This window comes from Mauremys reevesii, linkage group 3 (assembly GCF_016161935.1).
Source record: "Mauremys reevesii isolate NIE-2019 linkage group 3, ASM1616193v1, whole genome shotgun sequence".
In the NCBI taxonomy this organism is placed as follows: Eukaryota; Metazoa; Chordata; order Testudines; family Geoemydidae; genus Mauremys; species Mauremys reevesii.
In genome coordinates this window covers 134,066,358-134,085,274 of record NC_052625.1, presented here as the reverse complement: position 1 = coordinate 134,085,274, position 18,917 = coordinate 134,066,358, and the positions used below count along the sequence as shown (strand labels likewise).

General features: G+C 40.3%; 1 protein-coding gene across 2 annotated transcripts in view; it reads right to left on the bottom strand.

The window, feature by feature from the left end:
* ASCC3 (activating signal cointegrator 1 complex subunit 3) overlaps positions 1–18,917 on the bottom strand; it is a 493,632-nt gene that overhangs the window by 435,922 nt on the left and 38,793 nt on the right. The window contains exon 4 of one of the 2 annotated variants that reach the window (XM_039531733.1): positions 10,921–11,504. In XM_039531733.1, coding sequence (XP_039387667.1) covers positions 10,921–11,504 — 584 coding nt within the window. The remainder of the gene's footprint in view (positions 1–10,920; positions 11,505–18,917) is intronic. The other variant, XM_039531734.1, reaches the window with a different exon arrangement.

The following is an 18,917-nucleotide window of genomic DNA, read 5'->3' as shown; positions in this document are numbered from 1 at the left end:
AGGGAGAGGGGAGGAGCAAGGACTCAGCACGCAGGCTCCTCCTCCCTCCCCTGCCTCCCAAAGGCCACAAGCCAGCTGATTGCCCCGGGCAGGAGGAAGGGGGGAGGACTCCTTGTGCCTTCCCCTCCCTCCCCTATCTCCCGAACACGGCAATCAGCTGGCTTGCAGCATTTAGAAGGGAGGGGAGGGAGGGGGGAGGAGCCAGAATGCAGTGTGTGAAATAAAGGGGGGAGGAGCTGGGGGGGGGAGAAGAGGCAGGTCTAGGGTGGGGGATTAGGGGAAGGGGTGGAGTGGGCAGACTGAGGGTTGAGCCCCCTGCCCCTGGTGCTTGCAGAGTAGGGGAAGCTGCCCTGGAACCTAACCCCCCTCCCCCCAATTAACATTAATTCTTATTGGGAAATTGGATTCGCTTAACATCGTTTCACTTAAAGTAGCATTTTTCAGGAACATAACTACAACATTAAGTGAGGCGTTACTGTAGTATTAAAAACACAACAGTGGAGGCACAGTATTACACTGACTGTCCTCTTTGTAAATACTATTTAACAGGAAAGAATTGTTTTGTCTGTATGCACAAAAATCAACCTTCAGTTAGATGAGATCTCTCTATAAATTATGGGAAATTACATTCAAGAAGAGAGATTAGAAGCAACAAGAAGCATTGCAGGTATAAAAGTCTGCTTTATAGAGCCCAGCAGCGCAGTGAACAGGCAAAAACATAAGGTAGCTTTGAAGAAGATCTAGTCTGTTCAGAATGTGTTCCCTTCATGGAACAGACTTGGATCTCTTTGTAACATGACAGACCCTGAACATTATGTACTTCAGAGATACACAACCTGACCACTTAGATAACACACACAGTTTAAATGCGGTTTCTTCCCTTTGCTTGGATCTGTAAAATATTAATACAGTAGATGATGGTCAGGAATTCAACTCTCTCTTTAAAAGAAGAACTTCATGTCCCTGAGAGCTAATGAACAGAAATGTGTCTCAGCCTAGGTGGAAGGAGAGAGAGTCTGATTCTGATAGAAACTTGCAGGGAACTTGAGAACTAAGGATGTTCAACATTGTTCAGATGGAAAACTAAACACATATTAGGCTTCTGTACCAGCACAAAGAAAAAAGTTCACTAAGAATGAATTTTTAAAGAAAACAGGTAACCTAAATCAAACCTCCAAAAACTAGAAAGACCTAAGTAAAATTACAAACAGAATAAAAATCACAGTAAATTTTTAATAGATCAAATAGTCTGAGCAACCTATTTAATAGTAATTTTGACAAAAACTGTACTGAATTTAAGGCATCAGTCTTCCTAAAGTAACCCTATCAGAAAAAGTATGGCTAGAACTTTTTTCAAAATATATTAAAAACACAGGGAAAATGTTTTTACCCCCCTTTGCCTAATTCAAAAGCAGCTAGAAGGATTTTGCTCAAGCTCTTACCAAAAAAATCCACCGTTGAACATAGATAAAGCATGACAAGAGTCATCTGAAAAAGAATGTTCCATGAATGTACTAGTGTTGAAAAAATTAACAGCTATAGCTATTCTTTGGTGGCAAACACTGTAATACTATGGCCCAGGAGGGCATTATAATGCAATGGCACAGGAGAGACTTAACCCAAATGGAACATTCAAACTGTCCACAATAATCCTTAGTTAATGCCAAGGAAGTACTCAACTGAACGCTTAAATTAGTGAGAATTAAGAATGCTTAGAACTTCTCAGGAAGTGCTCATCAACTTCTAAAAATCAGACCCTAAATGCAAGGGCAGGATAGTTAAATATATTACCTGTGAATCCACACAGTTGTATACAATGTAGTTATAGCCATGTCGGTCCCAGGGTATTAGAGAGACAAGGTGGGTGAGGTAATATCTTTTAGTGAACCAACTTCTGTTGGTAAGAGAGACAGGCTTTCGAGCCACACAGAGCTCTTCTTCAAGTCTGGGAAAAGCACTCCCAGCTTCACAGAAAAATGCAAGATACAATATATGCCATCTGTTCTAAGGGAACATGTGATGGGATGGACTAGGCCCAGAGGCCCACACCCGTCCCACGAAAGGACCTGTGGAGCTAAGTCCTCTGAGAAGCCTAGAAAAGCTACAAAAGTCTTGTCAATCAGAGAGGCTCCAGAGAGCAGCCAATCAGGGCCCAGGAGAGCCATATAAAAAGAAGCTGCATAGTCAAAGACTGGCTTCAGGAAGGAACTGCCTGAGGAGTGCAGGTGGTACTCCTGGCTGGCCAAAGGAACCTGCAGCACCACGGACAGCTCAATGCTGGCAGGGACATGGGGAATGAGGAAGAGCTCCTGACTGCCCTGAGCTAAGGGTATGTCTACACTATGAAATTAGGTCAAATTTATAGAAGTCGGTTTTTCAGAAATCATTTTTATACAGTCAATTGTGTCCCCCCACACAAAAAATGCTCTAAATGCATTAAGTCGGCAGACTGCGTCCACAGTACCGAGGCTAGCGTCGACTTCCGCAGTGTTGCACTGTGGGTAGCTATCCCACACAGTTCCTGCAGTCTCCACCACCCACTGGAATTCTGGGTTGAGATCCCAATGCCTGATGGGGCAAAAACAGTGTCACGGGTGATTCTGGGTACATGTCGTCAGAAACCTCCTCCCCCCTCCATGAAAGCAACGGCAGACAATCGTTTTGCGCTTTTTTTCCTGGGTTACCTGTGCAGATGCCATGCCACGGCAAGCATAGAGCCTGCACAGCTGCCCGTCACCGTAAGTCTCCTGGGTGCTGGCAGACGTGGGACTGCATTGCTACACAGCAGCAGCTCATTGCCTTTTGGCAGCAGACGGTGAGTTACGACTGGTAGCTGTCGTACTCCTGAGTGCTCTTTTAACCAACCTCGGTGAGGTCAGTCAGGGGCGTCTGGGCAGACATGGGAGTGACTCAGCTAGGTCATTCCCATCTTCTGCCGAGCACGCAGGAGATGACGATGGCTAGCAGTCGTAATGCAGCATCTTCTGCTGAGCACCCAGGAGATTATGAGGGCTAGCAGTCGAACTGCACCGTCTGCTGCCAGCCTAAAGATGTAAAAGATACATGGAGTGGATCAAAACAAGAAACATACCCGATTTGTTTTGTATTCATTTGCTTCCTCCCTCCGTCCCTCCGTGAAATCAACGGCCTGCTAAACCCAGCATGGGTTTTGAGTTCAATCCTTGAGGGAGCCACTCTGTGAGACAGTTGTTTGTGTTTCTCCTTGATGCAAAGCCACCCCCTTTTGTGGGCTTTAATTCCCTGTAAGCCATGTCATCAGTCACCCCTCCCTCCGTCAGAGCAGACAATCGTTTCGCGCCTTTTTTCAGCCCAGATGCCATAACGCTGGGATCATGGAGTCTGCTCAGATGACCGCAGCAATTATGAGCACTGTAAACACCACACGCATTATCCCGGAGTATATGCAGAATCAGAACCTGCCAAAGCAAAACCAGGCAAGGAGGCGATAGCAGCGCCGTGACGAGACTGAAATCTATGTCCATGTCTGTGTCCTTATCACAAAGTACGGGCCCCGGCAACATGCACATCAAGGTGTTAATGGGGCAGGTTCATGCTCTGGAACACCGATTCTGGGCCCAGGAAACAAGCACAGACTGGTGGGACCACACAGTGTTGCAGGTCTGGGATGATTCCCAGTGGCTGCGAAACTTTCGCATGTGTAAGGGCACTTTCATGGAACTTTGTGACTTGCTTTCCCCTGCCCCGGAGCGCCAGAATACCAAGATGAGAGCAGCCCTCACAGTTGAGAAGCGAGTGGCGATAGCCCTGTGGAAGCTTGCAACACCAGACAGCTACCGGTCAGTCGGGCATCAGTTTGGAGTGGGCAAATCTACTGTGGGGGCTGCTGTGATCCAAGTAGCCAACGCAATCAAAGAGCTGCTGATATCAAGGGTAGTGAGACTGGGAAATGTGCAGGTCATTGTGGATGGCTTTGCTGCAATGGGATTCCCTAACTGTGGTGGGGCGATAGACGGAACCCATATCCCTATCTTGGCACTGGAGCACCAAGCCAGTGAGTACATAAACCGAAAGGGGTGCTTTACAATGCTGCTGCAAACAGTGGTGGATCACAAGGGACGTTTCACCAACATCAACATGGGATGGCCGGGTAAGGCCGGATTTAGGCTGATTCGCCCGATTCCCCGGAATTAGGCCCCACGCCTAAGAGGGCCCCGCGCCTTAGGCACCTTTTTAATTTTTTTTTTTTAAACTCACCCCAGCGGAGCGGACTGACGCCAGGGTCTTTGGTGGCCCCGTTCTCCCAGCCAGAGCGCCAGCCGGAGCATGGCAAGCCCCACGGCCCCACTCTCCCGGCCGGAGTGCGGCAGCCCCGCGAATGCGGTCGGAGCTCCGGCTGGGGCATGGCAGCCCCACGGCCCCGGCTGGAGTGTGGCAGCCCCACGGCCTCACAACCCTGGCCGGAGTGCGGCAAGCCCCTCGGCTCCCCTCCCCCAGCCAGCAATCGAAGTGCTGCTGAAAACTGGGAGCGCCGCCCGGTAAGTACAAACCCCACCCCAAGGAATCGGGCCCCACATTTGCTAAAGGCGGCCCTGTGGCCAGGAAAGGTACATGATGCTCATGGCTTACAGCAATAAACCCTCCAGAAGGGGATCTGAACTGCTCCCACTGTATTTTGAAGAGAAAATGCTGCTTTATGCAATATATTTGCATTTGTGCTGCTTTATATGAAACATAGAGCAAATATGCATAGAGTGTACAGAGTGGTCAAAACATTAAAATTGGTTTTAACCATTGACTTGCAAATATAAATTCTAAAACCATCTCTTGTAGAATAGTATTTTATTGTAATTTCATAAACTAGAGTGTGTCACTCAGACAGCACTTCTCACATTAGTCTTAATTTTGCTTGCCATATAGAATAATTTTGAATATTCACGTCTAAATTAAATTCTTAAATAGCATTAATAATTTGGCCATGTAAATTAAGACTGCACTTATTTTCCTCTTAAAAAAAAAATGTGTCCAAGCCAGATTCCTGTTTCTTGCACCGAACTAAATGAATGACTTCTCTGAATAATGAATGCCCATTATTTACACATACTTAATTTAGTGGACCAATTTAAAAAACTGAAGACAAGGTCACTTTACAACTTAATTAAGATGACTTGAAATGTGAGGACTATTTATTTCCTTCATACTATAATTAATTAGATGTGTTCTAAGTAAGGTTAAATCTAGGTACTATAGTGTATTTTAAACCCAACTCTACAGTTTCTTTACTGTGTGACCTTACTAACTGACAGGTTTCCTGATCTTAAAGAACATATGCTGATTTTGATTTTGTGTGAATCAGAGGGACAATTAATTTGTATGCAGTGTTGTTGTATCTTAATATCCTGGCACCAACATGTCTACAAGGCAGGTGAGGTAATATCCTTTAATTTGTAGTCATTTTAATGCAGCAGATGCATCAACAAAACAAACTTGTTTTTATACAGAATGTCTTGCACTAAGTGAAGGTTACTGAACCTTTTTTTCAAGTTGTTTTCCTTTGTTTAATCTAAACCTCCTCATATTTGTATCATTTTCCTAGATTGATTTTGTATATCACTTAAAATGGGGGGCGGGGGGAGATAGAGATTAATAAACTGGACATTTACTTTCAACTATCCTCATCCTTTCAATGGTTCTATATCTTTGTCTTCAATACGCTTTTTTACGGCTTTCAAGATTCGCACCTGATTGACCACTTACTTCATGAAATGCCAAAAAACTAATAAATATTTATTTTTGGCAGGATTGCCTTTTCTTTTTCTATGGTAACCTACCAAAAACTTGGCTTAGTTGGTCAACTTTGGATAAGTTCTGGTTTATGTCCATTATCACTAAGCAAAATAGTCTCAGTCTTCTGATTCTCTTTAGGACTGTGGCAAACAAAGTAGTGTATCTTGAAAAGTTACTCTTAAAAAACAGAACAAAAACACGTCTTGTGTATATCCTCTAACCTTCTTTTGATCTGGTTAGAAAACTATAAACTTCAAAGGCAATATACCAAGCTACCTTGGGATTGTTTATCTACTGATTAATGGTATAACATCAGGATAAGTTTCTCTTATCAGTCTTTCATTCTTCTGACATTTCATTTTTTTTAAATTTATCTTTTCCATTGTATAATACTGAAAAACTGGCCCAATCAGTCTATTTATGACAGATATGCCTGGTGCAAATTAGATAAATATAGTTTTTGGATTCTTGGTCTATGTGCTTGTAAATACATATCTACATATTTTTATAAATGCACATACATACACGTTCAAAAATTAGTAGACTGGCAAAAGTGTAAGAATTTCATTTGCTTATCTAGATACAAACAATCATACATTGTGAATGAGTGGCGATAATATACTTTTGTATTATAGATATTCTTTCATATAATCACTGAATTCCCTCCTACTCATATTTTTTTTATAATGGTTAATTTTTTGTCTAGAAATACATGTGACATGCTGAACAGTCTGCTGTCACACTGAATGACACTCAAGCTTCTCAGTTGTAGTTGTTCAGATGTTTCTTTTTTCATGCTGTAACGTGGAAAACAGAATTCAATAAAAGTTTACAATGAACTTTCATACAAGCTGCTTCTTTACATTTTTATCCTGAATTCCAGGGTTCACTTAATTTCTCTCTGTACCTGTATTTAACATGTAAGCAATTGCACGAAGTGTACTGTCTTTTTATTTAAAGATTATTTAAATGGTCCCCTGAGTTAATGGTGTTACAATAGAGTGACTATTTACCAAAAAAAAAAAAAAGCATCAATATTTTACATATGACTTCTAAGTATTAATCAGAGAAAGAATCTGTCTGTGGGAATAACATTCAATAAGTCATGAGCAGATGCAGTAATTTGGCAAGATTTCTGTTTTAAATCTAACTAGAGCAAAGCATTCTCCAGTTATCCTAAGAAAATTAGGTTTGTTAAAACACTCCTATTATTTAATTTATTGTTTTGAAAGAGTCATTATGGTGGCTGTTGTGTGTGTGAATGGGATATTAAGAATAATATACCACATACTAAATCTTGAGAAAATCATTGACACAGCTATCATGGCTAAACGCTATATGTACCATGTCAATAACAATGGCTCTCTATTCTCATATACAGGTAATTGGCTTCTTACATGTCACTACCAGTTATGCCATTATGAAACTTATCAACAATTTGAAATATGTTAAAATCATTTATCTGCAATGTAATGTATATAATCTAATTTGACTAGACTTGTTCGTAGTGGAAAATAACTACTGCATGTATTCAAAGAGTAAGAGTAAGACAATAACTAGTGAAAGCAGATTTCTTACAGTTATGAGCGGAGAGAACCTTGTTATGGGTTGAAACTGATATGTGAACGTGTCCTTCATTTGATATATTTGTAAGTGACTGTTAAGGGACCACACCTAAAACAGGATTTATTATAGTCTAGCCAGAAAGTAGCACCATTTTATTTCATAGAATTATAGAAATGTAGGGCTGGAAGGGACCTTAGAAGGCCACCTTGTCCAGCCCCGTGCACTGAGGCAAGATTAAGTATACTTAGATCATCCCTGACAGACTTTTGTCTAACCTGTTCTTAGGTGGGGGATTCCAGACTATTCATACAAATAGTCCTTATTTCCCAGTGTATAAATGATGAGATAATTTTATAGAGCACAGCGACTTCAGCAGACAAATATCAACCCACTCAATGCATCCTCAGAGCATGCACATGCAAACAGCCACTTGTCACACCATTTCAAAAATGCTTTTTACAGGTCTATTGCACACTTTGTTCTAGAAAAGGACTATTTTAAATTAAAGAGACTCAGCTGCATGAAGACAAGATTACGGCAGTAGCAAACATCAAAACACAACCCCAACGAAAAATCTGCATGAAAGCACAACCCAAAACTAGCAATAAATTTCAAAGCATCATTTCCCTAATGGATGATATAACACCAATGTAAGCAAGCGTTTCGCAAAAGCTGCTGAATTTCAAACTGTCTCAATGGCCCCCCCATAAACACAACACAATGGGCAATGAATTAATGGGACTGTTGTGATGAAAGGTGACGTGCAGAACCACCTAATATTTGTATTAAGTAAGGAAGGGTTTTGTGTGAGTTAACGGGGAAGGAATGAACAGAACAAGGAGAGAAGTGAATGTATTTCTTAATTATTATTAAGACAGGTGATTAAACATTTTAAAAGCTTCCTTGAGATTACTGCTTGCAATCCACCAAAGGAAATGCCATATTTTTCCCATGATGACAGTCCCAAAATGCTAATCTAAAGAAAGATACTCTTCCCTGCTAAACAACCTTCATGAAGGAGAGAGAGAAGCGGGGGGGGGGGAGGGGGGGGAAGGGAGAGCAGTCTTTTTTCTTATCTAATCAAAATTCAAGTTTAACCACAGTGACAAAGAACATTTCCTGAAAAAGAAATACAACATTTTTTTCTGCAAAAAAGTTAGAGGATGGCATTTTTATACAGATCAGCAGCATGCTTTTGGTTTTTATACTTGATTTAAAGACTTCTTTATTATCATTAAGACTTATTATGGAAGATGGTTATTTTTCTCAATACCCTTTCACTGGAGCTACATTTAAGTGATTTTTTAAACCTGTTACTTAAATATCTTAAGCATTAACCATGGATAAATTAAGTAACTCTCTAGGTAGTGGGAGGCATTTTCTCTCCCCCATTTCAGTTAGATGTAAATAAAGATTCCTCCCCATCTAAGAAACCTTGTGGAAGTCAAGGTCCCTATACTGTATTTTTTCTGTTAAGAACATTGCAGGCTCTTAAGATAAGAATTCCTTAGTTTTCTCTTTTACATACAAGTTCCTCCCTCTCTCAAGAGGTGGGCAATCTTGAATAAATGTTGTTTGTGTCTCCTCAACTACCCAAGTTGTGAAACGGTTTGCAAAGTATGTCAAGTTTTGGGGAGGAGGGGTTATTTACACTATTATCTTTTACATAGTTGATGATGTTGAATATAATTTTGGCTTGGTCAGGCTTCATGTTAGTGGATGTCCTTAGAATTGAAAAAAACAAAAATCAGAAAAAAAAATATGGTAAAAAATAACTATTAAAGAAAGACATATGATTAAGACACTGGTTGACCCATACATGGTTAGTGCCTTTAAAATGTTCAACTGATCATCATAATAGCCATACTTAAATACCAAACAAGACAGGAAAATGCCCTCATTTATACAATAGGTATCCAAAGCCAGTTACCTAAATCTAGAACTTATCTTTTAAAGAATAAATATTGTCTTTAGTAGCAATCTCACCTTGAGTCCACAGGATTCAGTTTTCAATGGACTACCCACCCCTACCTATAGCACCACTTCTGTGGCACCACTTCAGTGTTTCTACTTCCTTTCAGAAAAGCTACAGAGGGATCTTTAAGTGGTTTGAAAAGTCGATTTTCTAAAAGAAAGTTAAAAGGTTCAGTTGAAAGAAGCACTGAAGAATAATGTTGGAAAAAGGAAGGAAGAAGTGGTAGTTTGCTTTTCAAAATTCACTCTGTTCTCTGATGGGTAAGCCACCTTCACCAGCCGAATTTGTCTGCTCTCTCTTGGCTCAGCAGTCTCCTCCTCAGGTCTATGTCTCCCCAACCCAACACTGTCCTATTACAGGACCCAATTCCACTATCCATCTCTACTCATCTTCCTTCTGACACACTACTAGTCCCCTGTCCCACTCCTTCCGGTTCCATGTTAGTAGCCACTACTCATTCAAAGAAGTCTGCTGTTGACCCTATCACCACTAGCCACTCTAAAAGCAATCCCCTGTCCTTCTGAAGGAGTAACTCCTTCATCCTACTAGCTTCCACCAGTTCCTAGACTACTTTCTAAAGGCAGAAATAGATAGCAGATTTATAATGAATCTTTCTGCTGAGCTGCCTACCCCTACTTCCACCTGAAAGCTGCTCTCTTTCTCCTGCCTCAGCAGCAAAAGAGGGTCTACAACACAAAGTGTGACCACAAATGCAGAAAAAGAATTAAAGGTATTTTTTTCCACTTTAAAAAAAATTAACTGGTACTTTCAAAAGTGTAGTTAGAAAGTATAACTACACTTGAAAATTAATGAACATTTGGAAGTAAAGCAAAATACAATCTCATTTAAAACAGCTGCTTCCTAACAAAACTGGGAGTGGATGGGTCATTACACAAACTAAAAACTATTTCCCCATGCTAATTTTCCCCCTACTGTTACTCACACCTTCTTGTCAACTGTTTGAAATGGGCCACCCTGATTATCACTACAAAAGTTTTTTTTCTCCCGCTGATAATAGCCCACCTTAATTGATTTGTCTTGTTAGAGTTGGTATGGCAACCCCCATCTTTTCATGTTGTGTGTGTATCTTCCTACTGTATTTTCCACTCCATACATCTGATGAAGTGGGTTTTAGCCCACAAAAACTTATACCCAACTAAATCTGTTAGTCTCCAAGGTGCCACAAGTACTCCTGTTCTTTTTTCAAAAGAAAACTGTCTCCCTATATAAACAGAAAAAACACATATACAATGCTTTCTTTCTGCCCCAGCATACTACAATATCTTAAACCATTATACAGACTCGCGTATAGTGATTTAAGATATTGTGATTTCATTTTTAACACAAAGACAAAAACATTGATACCACTCAACTCAGCTATTGCCCCATGACAGTTGTGACTATAGCTTTAGCAATATGCCAAGTCTCAAAAGCTACTTGAATAGTCACTGCATTTTACCTTCAGGAAGAAACTTGCCTCTAGCCTGTTAATGCCAAGTAGACATCTTTTTTTGGTGGAAAACTTGAAATAATGAGTAAAAAAAAAGAAAGTTTGATATCTGTGTCACATTTAAATAAATTCTACTACAGTATTACTAACATAGCTACTGTACCTCATTCTGAAGCTCGTCACCACTTTTACTAGATGCAAGCATCTCATACAAAGTGCAGCAGAGATCCTCTGTTGTTGGTTCTCCAGGGGTTCCTTTTAGTGATTCATTTAGAAACTTCCCAACCTCACACCACAGAAAAGAATCATCCACTTTTTCCAATGACTTGCAATCAGAGTTATTGCCATAGCAATTCTGGAAGTGTTCCAAATGGTTATTCAGAAATTTCTTGTAATCTAAGCTTATAGTTTTCTGTTCAGCAGCCTCACCATTTATTGGCAATTCTTCAGAGTGATCCAGGTCATGCATGTCAAATGAAAATACTATATTTCTACCAAAGAATACTCTGTTATCACCATTTTGCTCTTCAGCAATCCGTATAAGTGCAGTAAGCTGTTCTTCAGTGAAGTAAGAAGCAATCCGGCATGTGGCATTACAGGCGGCAGTAGCAGATGACGATGGAAAGGGCCCAAACATCTGCTTGATTGCCTTTGTTTCATCACGACCGACGCATTCCTTCATGTGAAACGTCTTAAAGAGAAAAACAGCTCCACTTTCAATTGCTTCTTGTCCATTTTCAGCTCCTACTGTGCACAAAAACGAAAAAAACTTTACTACCTAAATTCTAACAACTAAGATAATTCTCTTTTACTGCCTATCACATAACTATATTCAATTTGTTGTTCCAAATACTGTTATATGAGCAATGAAAGTGACATGACAAAGAATCTAGCTTTTACTCTTTTTAGTTGTACTTTTATTTATTAAGTATTTCTATGTCTATCACCTTGGTATCCGATATGAACTTTAAAAAAAAAAAAAAAACAAACCATTCTCACACTGTCAATATTCTTTGTACAAACTAACATTTTTAAAAATTGGAGAAGGTGTTGAGGACGTAAATCAAGCAACCTGACTGAACGTTCTAAATTACTTTAGAACACAAAATCAAGCCAAAGCTCTTCTCTGCTCCTCTAACTCAATTCAGCCACTAGGCATTTACTGCATACTGTACAATACATGCATTCTATTTTTAGAACTAATGCAACATCATGTTTATCTGTATCAGTTAATGCTGGAGACAGATATTTTGTTTATGGACAAAAACAAATTTACAGTGTGCTCAAATCAGCAAAAGCATAAAGAATATTAATTTTATCATTTATATTTATAAATCAGTGTCAATAAGAGCTTCGTAGGGAACCAAACGCCAAGAGAACCTTTAATTTAGTTGTTGCTGGTTTTGCTGATGATTTCATTTGCCTTGTTCTTGACTTGTCTCTTTTCATAAGCAATATGTAAATATACTAATTTATGGTGAAATGATTAATTATGTAATTTTGGCAGACACTGTATACCCCTAAGTTTTGTTTATTTGCTTATCGCTGTTCTGGGGTAAAAACAAAAAACAAAGAGAAACCCAAAACATCTTTTGTACTAAATTAGTTTTAATACTTCAGGTGCTTTGGAAAGCAAAAGGGCAAACAATAAATTTAATTTAATAATTTCTAATGAGTGCACTCAATACTGGGCCGCTCCCTGGTTACTTTTAATCCCTTTAAAGTGTTTCATTACTAGACACGGATATCCTAGGAATCCAATGACAAAAAAAAAATCTACCCACAAACACCTCCTCAAATATTCATGCTTAAGTACAAATCATGTTCCTTAAAGTCACCAAGAATATTATGGATGCTCTATATCTTTGAAAAATTTCAGGTGTTTTTCATTCATAGGCTATAGAGCAATTACTTCTTTGTATCCCAGTAGAACAAATAATGCTGCCACTCAGTGCAAGTTAGAAATATTTAATCAGAACTAAGACAACTCTGAATGTTGATGATTGGCTAACTAAAAGTGATAGCAACTGTGCCTGTCTGAAGACACTGGTCTTGAGTTTAAAGCACAATAGCATGGCAGCCTGAACTTCTCTCTATATCTAGGGTGGAATAAGCTAGATCTCTCCTTGCTCTCTCAGCAATGCAAGCTGAGTTAATCTAGTCAGCACCAAAATATTTAAAAAAATATCCTTAGGAATTCTAATAGGTTTCAATCAAATTAATTCTGAGATCTCGGGGACAGCATATCGACTTTTAACTTCACTTCCTCCTCAGAAAAGGACTGGACATGAAGACAAAAAAACCTCAAGAATTCAGATGATGAAGACTCAGTAACTAGTTCTGTGATGTCACCACCTGTTCACACCAAGAAATTGTTATAGTATATATAGAGCAGTGAATAGCCAGGATTTAAAATAGTCATCATATATAAGAAGAAAGTAATTACAAATAAATTGATTTTCTGCACAAGGATTTAATGGACTAGTTTTAGAAGATGCTAAGAAACCTTGAAGTCAATGGTACTCAGCACCTTTGGAAACATCAGGCCACAAACTGAGTAATGCATATTCAAAATAAGCAAGATTGAAGTTACTTTGAACATTAGTGAAGTAATTTTAAAATAGTTATTTAAATCATTCCTGTAACTTAAATAAGGTAAATTTAACTCAATAAGATGGCTAGATTTAACAAGTTCTACTACTCATTATTTATGTTGCAAAAATTGGGAAACATATTTCTGATTTATTTTAAACTAACTTAGTGTTGGAAGTCTTCATAAACTAAGCTATTGGTTCCTAGTTTGTCTAGAGAACAAACCTTGTTTGGTTCTGGCTAAAAGATAAACGGTGAAGGGGCATCATTTTGCTCTGCTATGTTAGGCGTCCTTGAACCATATAAGAATGTAATGAAGGGTTTTGCAAGGACATTATGGATGAGCACTAGGCCATCCCTCTAGCCATTCTACCTATGCTAATGAGAGCACATTCAGGGAAAACTAAATTCTAGGCTCAGCTCACTTACAGGCCATATCACTCCCTTCTCCTAAATGAAATTATTTGGATTCAGAAAGATGTTCAGCTGACATTTTCTCATCAAGAAGAACCAGTTAACAGTTTATTACAGGACTTGGGGGGACATCTTTCTGAGCCTAGTTTAATCATCAAGGGAGCTATTTCAACCAACTAGTCCACCATAACTGATCTTATTGCATGAGAATGGGAAACACAAGCTATGATTTTTCATTGGTGTTTAAAAAGGCTATTGCCTTTAAGGGTTGGAATTTGGGGATTTAGCTTGCATTTCTTCACACTGGGAGCTTGTCCACAGAAGCAGATGAGATAGGACAGAGGTTCAGATGAAATCAAGTCCACTGGAAAATAGGAATCTGACTGTTTCAAGTCATACATCAGGGCATTTAAGTATCCAGGTTTCTAAGAAAATATTTTCTGGTTTTAAAATTGCTTAGCTGCAAAGCTACAATGAAAATAGAGTAAGGACCAACATCTATGTTAGATCCTCTCTCTCTCTCACTGTGATGCCCAAGCAAAGTGGGGAGGGGAATAATAACTGGGCCTACACATTTACTCTAATTGTGTGTTTAACTGGAAAAAAGTAACTTTATAAAAAGGTACAATAATTTATAACAAACAGTAATTTTATAAAAGATAGGAAATAAAGAGTAGGCATAAATAGTCAATATTTACAATGAAAAGTGGTAAATAGTGGGGTCCCCCAAGGATCAGTACTGGGACCTGTGATGTTCAACATATTCATAAATTATCTGGAAAAGGGGGTAAACAGTAAGATAGAAAAGTTTGCAGATGATACCAAATTACTCAAGATAGTTAAGTCCAAAGCGGACAATGAAGAGTTAGAAAGAGATCTCACAAAACTGGGATGACTGGGCAACAAAATGGCAGATTAAATTCAATGTTAATAAGTGCAAAGGAATACACAGTGGAAAACAATCTCAACTGTACATACAAACTGATGGGGTCTAAATGAGCTGTTACCTTACAATACAGAGATACTGGAGTCGTCATGAATAATTCTGAAAACTAGGCCTAACTGACAGACAAAATAAATGAGAGAATGCACTATTCCACCCTCCATTTCCTTTTTGGGTTAAAGAAAGACTTTGGTGGCAAAATATAGAAGAACAGATGGAGGCCAGGAGAACAAGCTTCATCATCATAGCTGCAACCCCAGTCCCTCATTGTCCTGATCCTGAAAGATATCCTGACCAGACTGCGAGAGAGACTGACCCAAATGACATCGTCACCTCTTCTGACTACTGATGAATCCCAACCACCACCTAGGACAAAATGGGATCAGATTTTAACAACAGTTCAACCCCATCTCAACCAGCTTCTTTTCCCCCCCAAAGGGACAGGTATTAGCATCTAAAGACTATCAAACAAGGGACTTCTTTCCTTCTTTAAAAAAAAAAACCACACCTCTCCTCAACTAGAGGTTAGGGGAACAACGGATGTTGTTAAAATGAATGCCTTATTTCATACTGTACATTTCAAATGCTTTACCTTTTATCTTTAATAAAAGATTTAAATGATTGTTAATGGTGTGTTTGCAATAGTACTAAGCAAACCCCACACGTTGTTTAACTTTGCTTAATGCTGGATGGTGACTGCGGCCACATCTATACATACAGTAGCACAGTTGTACCGGTACAGCTGCACCACTGCAACGCATCTACTGAAGAAAGCTCTCCTGTCAGCATTAAAAAAACATCTCCACCAGCAGCATAAGCTAGGTCAGCAAGAGAAACTCTCCCACCAACATAGGTCTGGACACATGAGCACTTACGTCACTCAGGAAGGTGAAATATTAGTACTAGGGAAAAAAAGTCTATATGGATGCCCGGTAGCAGTGAAGAAACTGCAAGGATTTTATGAAGCAGAGAGCAAAGTGCCATTTAGCCCTCCAATTCATTTTCGGTTGGGAACAAAAAGGGGAATAGAACAATTTGGCCTAATGAACCCAGAGAGAGACGGGGTGTGTGTGCGTGTGTAAAAGACAGAATGGCCCAACTGGCCAAAATAAATATTAGAGATTGCACAAAAGCATAAGGAAATTTGGGCTACTAACAAAACAAATATGGAAAAATTGAGGCAGAAGTTCTAATTATTACTTTTTGGAGTGGGGGATTAGGTACAGTATAGATACCCCAAAGAAGCTAGGCTGACAAAAACTATTCAGGGAGTTATAATAGAGCAGCAAAGGAACCATTAGAACTCCACCAAGTTTTATAATACCCCAGCTATTTCCCACGTGCGTGTAATCCAAATGAAAAAGGGTAAGAAAAAAGGTCAAGGAGGGGATGTTGTGGAACCATTGTTGTGGCTCCAGTAGCAAAATTAGAAGGGGAAAAAGGTAGAACAAAAAGGATTAGTATCCCTATAAAAAAAGGAATCTCAGAATAAAAGACTTGTAACAAAAGGGGAATATCAAGGATAACAGCTGTAAATGCATTATACCCCAGTTCCAAAAGAAATACGGAGAGTCAAGGGTCTCAAGAGTACCATCCCCTTAAGTTCACCCATAACCATAAAAATAGCAGTAAAGAAGTTGAAGCAGATATAATTTAAAAAATGAATATGGGAAAAAGTGGTTATGGAATTATTGGAAAGAACACACTTAATTGTTCTATTGACATAGCAGATAAAATCCTGTGAAACATGCCTTAAATAATAATTTTTAGCAAGTGTATATAAGTTGATTAATGTTCTTATATTAAAAGAGAAAGAAAATATTATCATTCCTATTAAATCTTAAATAAAAAGTTGTTTATAAAAAAAACCTCTAGGGAGGAAAAGGTTTCTTCTTTATTTGTTTTACAGAAAGAGCCAAAATCAACACTCTTTTGGGAATTAGCGCTTGCTGGATCCTGGTATGGTGGAGTGAATCCAAAGCTGCAGCATCAATAAGGAGTATCCAAGCGAAGGAAGGGAAAAGTAATATCACAACGTCATGCAAGTGGCCCATAGGGATGATGGATAGAGTGTAGCCTATCAGTCTGAAGTGCCAAATATCAGGAGTAGCCAAACATTAAATACCCAGTGGGTAACCTTCTTCATCCCATGGGATGCGTGAGAGAGCATCAAAATCTCTAACCTTAAGTGGATAAAAATGTCAATGGGTCTGGACAAGAAACGGAGCAATGTGGGCACAACTAGCCAACATAACATCAATGCGGCAGAACATAACGATTATAAATAGTGGCCCAGGAAAAGATAAACTTATTATATGGTTTGACGGTGGAAGGGCATATATCTGGAAGTATAGAGGGGTAAGTAATTGTACACATATTTTGAGGGAGAATCCCTTATGTGCTTTAATAGCATGGCATGCCCCCAAATGGACAAAAGAAGAAAGAGACCATATTGTTAAAATGGGCCCATATTTGTCAATATAAGCAATGCCTTCTTTAATATTATTGATCCATAAGGTGGACACAATTGGGTAGCGGTTCATCGTGTGCCTCAGCAAAAGATTATACCAAGGATTCAGTTAAGTTTGCAATGACCTCGGTAGACGGCCGGTAGAGCAAAACAATGGGTGTACGAGAAATATATAAGCAAGTTTTGTTTTCCGACTGGTCTGAAAGTAGCAGAAATATAACAGGAAACATGTAAGTGGGGTATGGAGGATTGTTGGACCCAACAATTTTAGTAAAACCTTTGCCATATTATGGGTATCCAAGCCTTAGCAAGTTAAAATTGGTCATTATATATAGAATTCACAGTCCATTTTCATAAATTTCTTTAGCATTTTAAAAATCTTGAATTTCATGGTTTCAGATATTTAAATCAAACTTCACGGTGTTGTAACAAAACATGAATACGTATTTTAAAATGGCAAAATATAAACACGTAAAGCCCTTAAGACTCATCATTTCTCAAACTGGGGATCCCAACCCAAAAAGGGGTTGCAAGGCTATTGTGGGGGGAGGGGCGGTTACGATATTGCCACCCTTTCTTCTGTGCTGCCTTTAGAGTTGAGCAGCCAGAAAGCAGCTGCTGCTGGTCAGGTGCTCTGCTCTGAAGGCAGTGCTGCCGCCAGCAGCAACACAGAAGGATGATTCTAGATAAAATGACAATGTTCTCACATCCAAGATGTGAAGTTTCATTGTATACAGGATGGAATGCAGTTTAGAGAAGACTACCGGGAGATGAATCAACTAACTGATGTGGAAGTCAGAAACCATCTTTGGCAGAAACTTCAGGTTGAGGCCCAAGAGTGACTCTGTCCATGTGAAAGGCCATGTAAGGAGGGCACAAGAGGACCTGGATGGGGCCTAGCGGATGAAATTGCCTCACTCGTGGCTGTCTTCATTGATAGACAGTAAATACAACAAGTAGTCAGTGGCTCAAAGGGGGGAGACCCATCAGTCCGAATGACACTAAGTTAAGGTCCCAGGAAGGAAAGAGCTCCCGGATCAGGAGGAAAACCATGTGAGAGTCCTTTGAGGAATCTCACCATCATGCCAGGGCAAGGAAACAACGTAGGCTTTGTACAGGAGCATGATTCACTGAAGCAATCAGGTCTGTCCCTTAGCTTAATACCAGTATACCTGTCAGGGGCATAGCCACAGGTGGGCCACAGCCCACCCACTTAGCATCCAGACCCACCCCGCAGCCCCGGCTCTGCTCCCACCAAAGTGCCTGCCCCACTCCTCCCACCCAGCGCTCCAGCTGGGGAGCAGGGTCGGGGCACGACGGCTTGCCCCGCTCCAGTGCTCCAGCCACGAAATGGAGTCAGGGGCTTGGCCTGCTCCTGCAGCCCGCCCAGCACTCCAACCAGGGAGCCAGGTCGGGGTCTTGCCCCGCTCTGCCCACCAGGCGCTCCTGCCAGAGAGCAGGGGCTTGCAAAGCCCCAACCCCTGCTCCCCTGCTGGTGCACCAGGCGGGCAGAGAGGGGCAAGTCCCCAACCCCATTCTCCAGTGGGAGCACTGGGCAGGAAGAGCAGGCCAAGCCCTAAGCACCAGGCAGGGGGGCAGAATGGGTTGGGGAACAGGGTGCACAATTTTACAGGTTCCCCCAGTTTTCTGGGGGCCCTGGCCAGAGCATCATTCCTTCCCCTCCCCCACAGGACAGGCAGGAGGAGGGGAAGGTGGCCCTGATCACTCCTACCCCATCATT